The 14375-nt window shown below is 40.6% G+C and overlaps 1 protein-coding gene across 1 annotated transcript in view; it reads right to left on the reverse strand.

The window, feature by feature from the left end:
• Positions 1 to 14375, reverse strand: part of LOC122808680 (alpha-2-macroglobulin-like) — a 2380392-nt gene that overhangs the window by 2157501 nt on the left and 208516 nt on the right. Inside the window, exon 2 of the mRNA XM_044079659.1 lies at positions 12481 to 12664. Coding sequence (XP_043935594.1) covers positions 12481 to 12664 — 184 coding nt within the window. The remainder of the gene's footprint in view (positions 1 to 12480; positions 12665 to 14375) is intronic.

Raw genomic sequence — 14375 nt, forward strand, 5'->3', positions numbered from 1 at the left:
TGGAAGTCCTTACCCACACACATAACTCAAACTGACTGCATAAAAACCTTTAAATCAGCATAAAAACATATTACCTAAATAACTTCTTTTGCCCCTGCAAAACAATCAGGCCACCTTACAACCATCCCTAATTACTCCTGTATTTCAAATGACAAATACCATCTTTTAAATACTTCTGTCTTTTTTACAGTTGTGCAATTTTCTTTAATGCACACTATAATTGGTACCATTGCATAACTCTGGTATTTGTATTTGTAACTTCTGCCTTGTATTTTGCAATGCCAAGACTTAATACTCTACTCATGTACTGTACTATATTTATATATCTCTTGTTAAGTTTGTATATTAAATTTATCAATCTTGTTACGTTTGTATATTCTGTATTACTTGTGGAGCTTTTCTCCCCGGGCCTCCACTAAAAATGGGTTACTGACCCAGTGGACTTTCCCTGTCAACAAATGTGAATAAATAAATAAAATAAATAAATAAATAACCAGAGTACACAATGAAATTTATTTAGTACTGGTGTTACTTTCATGACAGTTTATCTGGTCATGTGACTGTACAATATTTGATCATTGGATCAACTATTTGTGATGAAACTGAACATTTAGTATTTAACAGCTCATTGGTTTTATGTTATATTTCCTGAGAAAGTCTTATTTATTAAAAGATGAAAGCTTTAAATGGTTCTAATATGAAATGCCAATTTCATAAAACTCGATGTTTCAAAAGAATGAGAAAATGCCCAAAATCCAACAGGGCAAAAAACTTTTTTCTTTAATTTTTTTTTTCTCTCAAGGGGGCAAGCCTCCACACCCCACAAACTTATATATAGCAACTCCACAATAGTACAGAGAAGGGAGAAATCTCCCTAAAGAAACAAATTATTGCTAGCACACACTTAAAAATCACAACAGCAATGATTTCCTATGAGAAAAAAAAAACAGTTCAACATTTTGCCGTTTGTCTTTTTTTCTGTCGGCTACTGATGCTCAAGCAATTTAACCTCACGTATGTGTAGGGGAGTTACCTTAAACAGTAAAGGGCACTTTTTGGTGTATTTTTTTCTTTTGAAAAGTGACTTAATCTCATCATTGACCCTCTAAATATAAATAAGTCATTAACAAAACAAAATTAATGTACCATGTGATCTTTAAAAAAAAATCACTAACATATAAACATTCATTCTTCCCTTGTTCCCTTAAATAAATATGCATACAGGGAGCATAGAGGGCGTCCATTACAATGCAATTTAACTGTCTCTATATAACCTTTATCAAGTGTAAAAATAAAATATTTCTTTAATAAAATAATGAGCCTTCTAATATAACCTGATAAAGGTTCTTTACTAAAAATTACCTTAAAGGTTCTTCTTTTAATTCTTGTTCAACATTAGTATACAACTAATAAAACAAAAGAGGACATATATGCCAAAATTTATAATCACATACGTTTTGGTACAGGGACTAAATTTGCTTGTTTACAATCAGATTTTTTAAGTAAACTGATTTTTATGATGGCTTTCAAACTAAAATTTTGAATGTATCAAGTAATGACTTTTCTTCATCATTATTTTCCAGTTTGCAACTGAAACTGACATTTATTCCTACAATAATGCCTTGTTTGTATATGTGTATACTAGGCTAACAATCACTGGGTTCTTTTTAAGCCTAGCCAAAGATATTAAATGTCAGTAAGTGTATGTACCTTAGAGGTTATTTTGAAGGCTATATATGTAAGCTGACACAAGATTTACAAGCTGTCTCTGTCCATTCGAGACATAGGTGCTTCAGCCATGCTGTATTTCTGATTTCCCAACCACTGGTCCAGGTTTTTCTTGAATAGTGTTCAGAGAAGCACTCTGTGTCAAGTGAATGGGAAGTCTGTTCCAAAGAAGGGGAATTCAATGAGACATACACCAGTCTCTTCAACATGTCTTATTTATGTTACAAGCAATTTATTTTGCAGATATGTAAAAGGTCCATCAGAGTGGGATCCAAGATGTTGCCTAGTATGCCAGGCATAGATCACTTCTCAGCACAGCATAGAACATGCTGTTTACATCCTGTATTCTTTTTGTGAGGAGCCTTTGCACACATTCCAGGGTGTTGCATATGCTTGGTCAGGTATATAACGTTGTACATAATGATGTCCTGATAAGGGCCGAATAAAGTGGAATGATGACTTGACTTGTTTGGACATAGATGCCATGCCCTTGCAGATAAATTGAGCAATATGAAATGATTTCCTTATTACCCAAGACACATGTTGGTAAAAAGCCAGGTTACTATCTGCATATGTACCCAAATCCCTGAATAAAAGTTCTGTTCTTAGGGGTGTGTTACCAATGGGGCAATTTCATAGCATGGTTGACTTCCCAAAATGTATGATTAAGCATTTCTTGGTATTGAGTTTTAAGCCATGGCATTGTCACCAGTCATTTGTCTGCGTTAGTCCTTCCTTTAGGATGTTAGTATCTTGGGGGCATTCTATGACTGGTCCTAGTTTGCAATCATCTGTAAATATGGTAAGCCACATGTCCTTGGTATTGGCCTTGACTTCCGAGAAGTAGATGTCAAAAAGGAGCAGACTCAGCACAGAGCACCAAGGGGCTCCACTAGTGACTGGCCTCTTTGTGGAGGTTGTCTCCCTATCCTACCTTTCTGGGTCCTATCCAAGAGCCAGCTGGCTAACCAGTTAGTAACACAGGGATTTAAGCCTCTATCTATAAGTTTGTTTGCAATGTCCATGTGGGGTATTGTATCAAATGCCTTAACCAGGTCAAGGCAGGTAGCGTGCACCATTTTGCCTTAATCCATTGTCTTTGTCACCTTCTCAAAGAAGTCCACCATGTTTAGTATGCATGATCTGCCCTTGAAGAAACCATACTGGTTTCTTGTCTTTCCTTTTCAGCCAATCCTAACCTCTGTTCTGAATACTATTTCCACAACTTCTTCTATGTACTACTCTATTTAAACGCCTTGCTCATTCAGCTCCAACCCAACTTCTGAGTACTTTTTCCCCATAATTTTTGTTCTATTCTCCTCAATTTCTCTTTAACTTATCACTTTCATTTTGCATTTAAATGATGTGTAGTACTGAAGAATCCACCATAATTTATCAGTGTATTTTTAGTCCCTCATCAATGTATCTATTGAAAATTATATTGCAGCATACTGTGAATTATGTAAATGTTAAATGTCCTTTACTTTCTATTTCCTACAGAATTCCTTCCACCAAGCAATGTACTTGTATCTTATATGTGATGTATGTAACTTAATGTGTACAGAAATGCATAATGGTTATAAGTTAATGTATTCAGAAATGTACTGGGGCTTTTCTCCCCAGGCCTCCACTGAAAAGGGTCCTGGGTCCCACAGTTGGACTTATCCCAGTAAACAAAGGCAACAAATAAACAAACACAGGGAACAGAAGCAGATTGCCAAGCCTTGCTTCCATATTATTTACCCATAGCAGGCACACCTAAGAAAATTCAGATTCACAATTCAGCCCACTGAATGCTTTTGGGATTAAAGTGGTGACCCCAGAGAAACCACTTGCAATCACCATGAGGACATGTACATTCCACACAGAATTCACACCAAAGATGAGATCTGATCCAGAGGCAACAATGCCATCCATTACACTATTATGTCGCCTCATGTAGTGCATTACTAACTTTCATTTTATTACTGACTTACTATTTACATGCAAAAAGACACCCATAACATTAATGCATTTTTGTAGGATTTAACTAAAGAAAGATTAGGTCTAGGCTTCTCTCATACTGTTAAGTACTACAAAGGAAGTGTATTTAATGCATTGCTTAAATGAGAAAATAATAAAGTAATTACTAATTGAATTAAGATGGAGCTGTAGTACTCAAATGGAGTCTGATGTTTAAAACCAGAAAATGTTATGTATGCTACAGAAGATCAGTTCTATAGAAAGTTAGACAAAAGAACTGTATGCAAATAAGACAGCTAAATAAGACCAGACCACTAGTTATATGAAGCACTGACTGTGAAGGCAACTGGTGAGAAAAATGTACACTTTTTTCAAAATAGAGAAACAAAAAATAGTTTTTATTCATCCTCACAATAAAACTCTGCCAAACTGCATTTGTACTGGTGCTTCCTCTGAGGATGTCCAGAAATATGTATATTTACATGGGAAGTATTGCAAGCCCCTTTAAATGCAAGCATAGACATTAGCTGATGAGGAAGGGGTTATGGTTGCAAAATGGAAAAAAAAAGTCATGACTGTCTAGATGGCTGCTGCACAATGACCAGCTCTCACATGCTGATATGGAATAAATGGGAATGGATGCAGCAAATAGCTTAAGGTTAGCAGGCACAGGGAGAGAAAACCAACGTAAAAAAATTAATGGAGCTGTATATAAGAAAGTTTAGAATAGATCATCTAGCTGCAGTATTAAAAATAAATTACCATCCACTGGAAATAGATCCATTAGTGAGGCAATTAGTAAAGAAGATTAGCTCTATGAGCTGTAAACAAGTTACTTTGAGTGGTACAGGGCTTGATTGCTTCATCCTTCATTTGCCATTCTGTTTGACCTTCAGCAAGTTCTTTACCCAAACACTGCTTTGGGACAATTGGGAATTTGGGATGTAATGGTCTCCTTGACTGCTTGACCCTAACTGAAAACATTATAAACATCATTACTAATGGAAGAAAAAATGAACAAGTACCACAAACTCTGTGTCTAAAGCTTCAGTTGCCCTTATCCTCTTTTTTCGTCAGTATTACTTCACGATGCAGATGGTCCCTGAGAAAGTGTTTTTTTTTCAACAAAATATGCAGCATACTTGTTACTGTTGAAAGCGTACTCTCATGTTTTCAAGAGCAAATGTAAATAAAAAGCCCTTAAAAAAAAAAAAAGTTATGTACACACCATAACTTTCCATGTTTGTAGTCCATTTCGCCTTTCATTCCTACACTTGGGTTCGGAGCCGAACCTCAGCTCCGACTCGGCAATTCTCTAGCTCAAAGTCTTCTGGTTGGCTCGTGACAAGGAGGTATCCCATCATGCACCACTGACATCCCCCAGATCTTGTTTGCTGCAAGTAGTAAAAAATATAGAGACAAAGAACAAATCATGGAGAAAGGTCTCAACATAGAGATAAGGCAATAGTCACAATTCCCCCAGGTCCCCAAGGAGGGGGCAGGAGGGTGGGACAGTAAAAATGAAGGGTGAGATGGACTACAAACATGAAACGTTATGGTGAGTACATAACTTCTTTATGTTCTGTAGTCCTATCTCGCCTTCATTCTTACACTTGGGACAGCGTCCCTAGCACTTTTATCTTGGGTGGCTCATGGGAAAATGCTCCTGAGTACTGTGGAACCAAAGGAAGATATGCTCCTGGAAGCCATCTCCAACTTGTAGTAAGTTGGAAATGTATGAGGTGTAGCCCATGTTGCTGCTGCACAAATGTTATCCATGAGAATTTTTGCTTGAAGGGCTACCGAGGTAAAAACAGATCTGGTAGAGTGGGCTTTCACCTTAAAGGGGAGATCTTTACCACTGGACGTATAAATGAATGAAATGCAGTTTGAAATCCAGTGTGATAAAGTGGGTTTTGAAACTGGTAAACCCTTTCTTGCATCTGAAAAAGAAATGAACAATTGGTCTGACCTTCGGAAGCTCTTCGTTCTATGGCGATAGAATCGCAGTTGTCTATGAACGTCAAGATGGCGAAATTTGTACTCTGCCTTGTCAGAAAAAATTAGTGAAAAAGACAAGTAGTTCAATGGAATGATTAAGATTCACCTAAGAGACCTTAGGAACAAATGAAGGGTTGGTCCGTAAAGAAACCCTGTCTCTGTGAAATACCAAATAAGGGGGCTAAACAGAGAGGGCATGCAGTTTTGAGACCCTCCTTGCAGATGTAATGGCCACTAAAAATATGGTTTTCCATGAAAGGAGGTCACAAATTGCTGAAGGTTCAAAGGGATGTAAAGTAAGTTTTTGAAGTACAAAATTCAAATCTCAGGGTACCACAGGGTTCATAACAGGGGGGTCATAATAATGTGGCCCCTTGAAGGAAAGCTCTACACAATCATTGAGCCATACAGTTAGGATCATTAACCAAATGAAAGGTAGAAATAGCTGCCAGCTGGACCTTAATAGTGGCAGCGGCTGAACCTTGATGGAACAGTTGTGTAAGAAACTCCAAAATCGCAGAGATGGGGGCTGTATAAGGATCGAGGTTTATGTCACGAGCCCAGAAGGAAAAACTTTTCCACTTACTGACGTAGATCTTCCTAGTTGAAGGTTTGTGAGAAGATGTCAGAATATGTACAACCTCAGGAGAAAAGTCATGAAACCTGACTAGGGATGGAATTGGAGCAACCACACTGTCAAATTAAGGGTGTGGAGAGAGGGATGGAACACCCCCGACATGTGCTTCAGTAAATCTGGAACTGGGTCCAGGGTCCAAGGTTCATCCACTGGGTGAGGCCTGAGGAAAGGGAACCAAATCTGGCAGGACCAGTAAGGAGCAATGAGGATCATCTTGCTTCCAAAGGATTTTGCTTTCTGAATTACCTTTGATACCAGAGGAAAAGGTGGGAAGGCACAGAGAAGTCTTGAGGGCCAATCATGAATGAATGCATCTCTGGGTATCTCCCCATTCAGGGAAATCAGGGTGAAGTAGTTGCTGCATTTAGCAATCAGAGGGGTGGTGAAGAAATTGCAGCAAGGCTGACCCCATCTGCGAAAAATCTGTTGCACAATGTGTGGATTCAGAGACCACTCGTGAGGCATCAGAATCGCCCTGCTGAGCCTGTTGGCTATCGCACTGGTTCTCCCCAGAATGTGCATTGCAACCAGAAAACAATGGGAAGACACTGCCCACTCCCACACTTAAAGGGCTTCTCTGCAAAGGGAATAAGATTTGGTCCCTCCTTCTTTGTTTAAGTACCATACCACCGACATTGTCCGAGTGGATCGCATTGTCCCTAGAGGAAGAAAGCTGTGAAGTGCTTGCAACGCCAGAAGCACTGCTCTCATCTCCAGGATGTTGATATGCAAATGAGCCTAGTATTCTTGCCACGTGTCTTGGACTGTTCTCCCTAGATAATGCCCCCCCACCCTATCTGGGAGACATCCGTGGTTACGGTGACGACAGGGGGAGACAGAACAAATGGTCTACCTGTGGTCAGATGGCTGGACTGGGTCCACCAGCGATGATCCTGTTTGCATGATTCTGTTATCAGGATGGGGTGAGAAAGAAGTACACTGGGCAAAAAGTAACCACTGCAGAACCCTCATGTGTAGTCTGGCTAATGGGACTAACGTTATTGTAGAGGCCATCGTCCCTAACAATTTGAGTACAGTCTTTGCTTTTACCTTCTGCTATGGAAGTAGACTCCAAATTTGTTGCCCGAGATTCCGTACTCTCTCTTCGGGGAGGTAAGCCCCTATTCTGATGGTATTTATTTTGGTGCCAATGAAATTCAAATGCTGAGAGGGTGACAATGCAGAATTTTGCCAGTTTATTGTAATTCCTAGCTGCAAGCAAGTCATAATGGTGGCATCCCTGGCCTGTACTAGTAGATGCCTGGTGGTGGCAGTCAGGAGCCAGTCGCCCTGGAATCCAAGACGTCTCAAGTGAGCCGTTACCACTGCCATGCATTTGGTGAACACCCTGGGGGCTGTGGTGAGACCAAAGGGCAGGGCGCGAAACTGGTAATGACTGGCCCCCAGCCAGAAGCGCAAGTGACTCCTCGATGCTCTGTCCATTTTGATGTGGTAGTATGCATCTTGGAGATCTATGGAGCACATCCAAATGTCTTTCCCTAACAATGGGAGTATCGATTGTAATGTGACCATTCGGAACTTGGACTTCTCTACAGATTGGTTCAACTTGCTCAGATCCAAGCTGGGTCTCAAGTCCCCTGTTCATTTTGGCACCAAAAAGAATCTGGAGTAAGTCGCTAATACTAATTGGTCTGCGGGGATGGGCTGGATGACTCTCTTTTCAAGCAACTTTTGAATTTCTAGAGTTGCTGAACCCCTGTGATTGGGTGGAACATCCGGGATTCTTCTGATCCGAGGAGTGGGGAAAGAGAAGGGAATACAGTAACCTCTGGTAATTATCCTTTGTACCCACTTGTCTTGAGTGATATTATTATTTATTTATTTTATTTATTATCAGTTTGATTACCGGGGAAGTCCACTGGGCCAAGAAGTGCCCATTTTCAGTGGAGGAGCAGGGAGAAAAGCTCCATGAACAATTTAATACAATATAGGATACAAAATGAAGAATAAAGGTTGCAAAGTGAAATACCATACAATGTAGGTTTCAAAATACAAATAAAGGTTACAAAGTAAAAATACAACAGTTGGATTCATACATTCGAGACATAATATACATTATGAGACAGTTAAACAAACTGAGACAGTTTAACAACTTGACTGCAGAGTTTTTTTTTTCCAGGCTTCTGGGTATTAAGGCTATACGTCCCCTGACTGGCTCCAGAGGCGTGCAGTCGGGCCTCCTTTCAAGAGCGCTGGTAGGGATGACCACAAAAGGAATCACGGTCTCCCTGGTTCTGCAGGACTCCTCTGCCTCGAGGGTGGCATCTACCATTATTTCCTCCTCCTCTGCCTCTGGAGAAAGAATCACCCTATGCGTCCTGGAAAAACCTCTGTGACTTCGTGAACCACATCTTTCCGCCCCTCTGCCCTTTGGGATAGGGTCTAGAAGGAACAGAAAAACGGATTATCATGGCAGACAGGGTTTTCGCTTCCTGTTCACACCTGGTGCGTGTGTGTCCTTTACCTTAGGTCCAAACAACGATGATCCATCAAAGGGGGTGTTGGTAAATGAAGAATTAAAGGCCTCTGCAAAGTTACACAAGCGCATCCAGGAGTGTCTTCTAAGACTGAACCTGCTGCCCTACTCGCTCCATCCGCTGCATAAGATATCAGCCGCATGGAGGAGTTGACAATAGAATTTAAGGTAGACATCTCTGCGCTAAACTTATCAGATACTGCTTCAGATATGTTACCTTGAAGAGTATCTCCCAGCTCTTTCAGGAGATCTCTCTGGAGCCTAGTGAAATGAGACAGGTAGTACAGCGATCTGAGTGTAAAAGCCGCTGAAGAAAAGATACGCTTCCCGTACCTATCCATCATTCGAGACTCCTTATTCGGTGGATGGACAGTGGATGAAGTTTCAGCAAGTTCGTTTTTGATGGCTGCTGCCACCACCATGGCATCTACTGGCACGTCTTTAGTGAGAAAATCTATGTCCTGAGGTGCTGACAAGAATTTATTAGGTCTTCTAGGAACTGGTTCCACATTATCAGGAGATACCCACACTTTCTGACTCACTAGATCTAGGAGCTAGTCGAAAGGTGGAGACATCCAAGAGGCAGAAGGTTGAGACCCGAAAGCCTTCAGGTACACTGACTCCTCATCAGAAGGGGAGGTGGTGGGCCAACCGCCTCTCTGTTTCAGGATCTCAAGTATATCTGCGAAGGAGATATCATCAGAGGAAAACTTGGGGGACCCTTCTGACTCCTCGAGGTCAGTGTCTGATGTAATGGACTCATCAAGGGAGTCAACATGCTTCCTCTTACAAGTTTTCTTCTGAGGGGGCTCCTCAGAAGGATATTCTGGGGAGACTTCGGAAGACTGGGGACCACTCATGTAGGGTTCCTGAGGCTGTGAGTCTCTGCTGTGTTGGATGAGAGAAGGTGCTGAGACTGAGGTCAGTGCTTTTGGGGGAGGAGTGTCGGTGCCCCTAGTTGGAACTGAAGACTTGGATAGAACACTCATCACCTCGAAGGTCGACTCTCCCATCTTCGAGGACTCCGAAGGTGCAGAGGCAGTCCTCTGTGCCAAGGATATAGGCTCCGAGGCAGATGTGGGGTCCGAACTCACCCAAGCCGAAGCACCAAGAGGTAAGCTCGGAACCAAAGAAGTTTGGGTCCAAGCGTCCCCCCTCGGGCCCGACTGGAGAGCTTAGGACCCTAGACCCCACAGACGGCACCTAAGGGGTCGGAGTGGATATCGGAACTGAGAGACCAACTAAGGTAGCTGGAACTGACCTTTCCAGAGCAAGTGGCACCGACATCTCTGGCTCCAATGCACTGGAGCGGCTCGGAGGAGGAACAGTGACAGGATATATGGGCTCATTAGGCTCCGGAGCCGACTGGGATGGAGCCAAAAGTAAATCTGCCAGTGCTGATGACTAGAGGCATCTGCACACCACTCTCTCAACATCCTCATCAGAAAGGCTCCTCGAAGACCTGGAGGATAAAGTGGGGGACCTAGACTGCTGTAAAATAGGTAATCTGAGTGTTGGAGACACCAGAGAAGTTCAGCTGACTGGCTCCAAAACTTCTGGCACCAAAACTGATTGTTCCACATCAATGACCTCTGTCGGCATCGAAACCAATGGAGCCGAAGAGGAAGTAGTCAATTTGGCAAGTTTGCCTTTTGGCTCTGATGGCACCGAGTGAGTGGGAGACTGCCTTTTTGAAGTTTTAACTTGTCTTTTTTGGAAGATGGTGACTTAGATCTAGAGGAGGAAGAAGAAGCCAACTCATCCTCGAAAGAATGCTTTAAAAGGCCTTTCAAAATGAGTTTGTTCTTTCTCTCTTGAAGGACTCGAGGACTAAAAGCATGGCAAAAGGAGCAAGAGTCTTGAAGATGAATAGCACCTAAGCAGTATACGCAAATAGTATGCCCATCTGTCAAGGACATTTTTGGAGCACACTTAGTAAATGTTTTTAAAGTCAGAAGGCTCGTAGTCCTTCGCATCTTTAGACATATCCAAAACAAATCAAAATCACCAATGTCAGAAAACAAAAAGGGAAAAAACAGGAACTACCTCTAAATTAAATGGTTAGCCCTGAGGAAACAACAAAGTCAGACAGAGGAATAGGTCCTCTAACTTAAACTGGCCTAGCCCTGTAAAAAGAACACAAGCAACAGAACCGAGGACTAGGTCCTCTAACTTAAACGGGTCTAGCCCTTGGTGAAATAAACTTAAAAAAGGAAACAATTAGGCAACGCCCCAAATAGCAAGAAAAACTAACAATGATGCAGGGATACATAACAAATGGCCTACGGTAGAACGGCCAATCAAAACAAAAACAACAAAAAATAGAGCAAACAATGCCACACAATGTCTTAAACAGACCCTAGACTATAAATGATCACTAAGAAATTGAATACAACTCTTTTTGAAGTAATAAATTGAATAACAAGTAGAAAAATATTTCACTTAGCCACGGCAAGAAGAAGCACATCTGAGCTCAACGAGCGGCAAACGAGATCTGGGGGATGTCAGCAGTGTATGATGGGATAACTCCTTGCCACAAGCCAACCAGAAGACTTTGAGCTAGAGAACTGCCGAGTCGGAGCCAAGGTTCGGCTCCAAACCCAAGTGTAAGAATGAAGATGAGATAAGACTACAGAACACCAGGAGCAATCTCCTTACTGCATAAAATATCAAATGTTACAGTATTAGATACAAAAAGAGTGTCAATTTTGCAATTATTTCATAGACCAGGATGACCTCTTGAAATTTTTATTGAAGCTGAAAACTTCTGACATCGCATTACTAATGACTGAACCTATAACACTACATAAACTACATTAGTATATAAGCTACCAGGTTCCCATGCTAAATGAAGCAGCAGGGGAGTCTTGTATCTAATCCAATTAAAATGCAGCCATACTACTCAAATGGACTCTGATGTTTAAAACTGGAAAATGTTATGTTTGTTACTAGAGAAATTAAGTTGACATATTTTTTTTCTTACGACCACAACCACAAAACAGAGTCAACATCGAAACTAAAACACCAGAAAATGTGTTTTATTTTCAAAACACTTGCAGCTTTAAAATCAGGAGTACACCCAGAAATGAAATTAACTATAAAACACAGATGCATGAGAAGATTAAAGATGCAATTTAATTGTCAGAACGTTTTCCAATCACGCACAGATATACAAATATGGATATTATCAGAAACCCAGGCTGTTTTATTCTCATTGGGATGGAAAACTGGTGGTTGAAAACTTGAGATTATATTTGCTATATAAACCTGCAGCTACCATGGAGCTGTGATCCATATGACTTCTTTAGAGGATTGCAAAGAAATGTAGTATAAATAACTCTGAAACGAGATGGGAGGGTTACCTGGATATGACCAAATACAGTATTACAATAGGAGGATGGTGGAATGACAACAACCCAGGCATACAGCATCTTTCAGTTCACTTTTAAAACAAAATAATCACATCTCTGTTCTCTCCATTTTATATCCACCGTACAATCTTTATAACTTCAAATGCAAGTCAGATTACCCACTAGTATATAAATGCAGACAATTCACTAGTTTTAACTGAAAGGTCTCTTTAGCTTCCTCGACAATGCATACCAAGCTTAACACATGCCGCACAAGTTTGCTTTTATACAGTCGTTAACCTTACCTGGAGACTGATGCATCTGTGCCAGTCAGTGTCTACAACAAACTCTTGAAGCAGTTTGATGGTGTTCTTTTTAGTTTGCAAGGTGAGAGTAAGGCTAAGTGATTCATTCAAGTAGCTGAGGTGAATACAGGTTTTTGTGGCACCATCTGCTGGTATTACTTTAGGAAAAATTAGCAGGAAATACCTAAAATTAAAGCAAAGGTAAAACGTAAACATTTTCTGAAATTAACAAAACGTACAAGCAAATACCGTCTACACAAAGCTGTGTACCAAATGCATCTATTAGAACAGTACTTATTTAATATGGTTCACATCCTCGTATCTGCTACGAAACAAGAAACATCTGCCAGCATTATGTTGTCATCAGTTAGAGACTAGTAAGCAGATGGTTTTTGCAATGTTGGAAAGGTTCCTCCATGTCAGTAAGGATCCTGGAACTACTGACATGGAAAACTGATCTGAAAAAATGATGACAAAACCACAAGGTCACCATTTTGTTTTTCAAATTAAAAAAATTGTACTGTTTATCTGAGCAGCATGGAGCAACCATAAATCTAGTCAGGGTGGATTTACAAAACATTACTTTCTTGGGTTGCAAACTGTATATTCCTTACACCTAGTGCATTAGTTAGTGGGATGAACATATCTGATATATAAATAAAACATCATACTGACTATTGTAAAGTGTATGACAGAAAAATACAGGAATGCTACGCTGGTCCTCAAACATAACACAGTGCAATACAAAGAGATATATTTTTGCTGAACAGCATAGGTTTTACAGTTACTCAAACTTTCAGAACAACAGTAGCCCTATGTCAGGAACAAATAAATTATTGATGTTCTGTACACATACAGTGACTTAATACCCATTTGCGTCTAGAAAGGGAGATGACTGTACATAATTTTTCTTTTTATTTGTATGGCGTGAGGACCACTCAGACATGAATAGCTATATACAATGTTATGTTGAAAAGATAATGGGACAGTATACTATCCAGATATCAGCAAAGTTGCATGCAAATCTGAAGTAGGAGGAAGACAGCAGGGGCACTTATCAAACACAAGCAGTTGCATACAATATTTAAATTACATGAAGGTGAGAGGGATCACCCACACATTTCAGGCAATGTTACAATGGGAGGAAAGTGGGAGGGGTTAATGCCTAGACAAGCACTGTTACACAAATGTTACAGTGGTAGGATGGTGGGAAGGATACTACCCATATGTGAACAGCTGCATACTATATTACAGTAGGAGGAAGGTGGGAAAACTACTGCCCAGGCATAAGCAGCTATATGCAGTGCTACAGGAAGGTGGGAGGGGTACTGCCCAAGGCATGAGCAGTTACATACAATATTAAAATGAGAGAATTTTTTTTTTTAATTTTAAATTAGTACTAGGTTAATTGCCATTGTGGACCATCTTAAGCTTAGCCAATTACTCCATGTGAGAATCAAACCCAGTACTTTGTGTCTATAAGGTAAACACCTTTACCATTATGCCAACCTTCTACCCAGATATGGAAATTATTATTCCAGCTATGTGAATTATTATGCCAACTAGAAGACAGTTGCCACAATAGGTAAGGTCTTTGCTTCCTATGCACAAGGTACAATGTTTGATCCTGTCCTCCAGTCAATGCATGTGTGGTGTTTGCATGTTTCCTGTGTGTGTCTGAGGGGTTCCTCCCAACTCACAAAAAAAAAAAAAAAAGCATGCTGGGTCTTTCCACCTCAAACTGATGACAAATTGGATGGAATTGTGAAGAGTGACACAGACTCTTAGTGGTGCATATTGGGGAAGAGTTATATAGACCAATTGCTTTAGGCATCAGCTGTGGTGCACAGCAGCTGCTAGATAAAAGAACATGGATCACAGACTACTCGTCATGC

Source organism: Protopterus annectens, chromosome 8.part0 (assembly GCF_019279795.1).
Source record: "Protopterus annectens isolate FY-2018-M chromosome 8.part0, PAN1.0, whole genome shotgun sequence".
Taxonomy (NCBI): Eukaryota; Metazoa; Chordata; order Ceratodontiformes; family Protopteridae; genus Protopterus; species Protopterus annectens.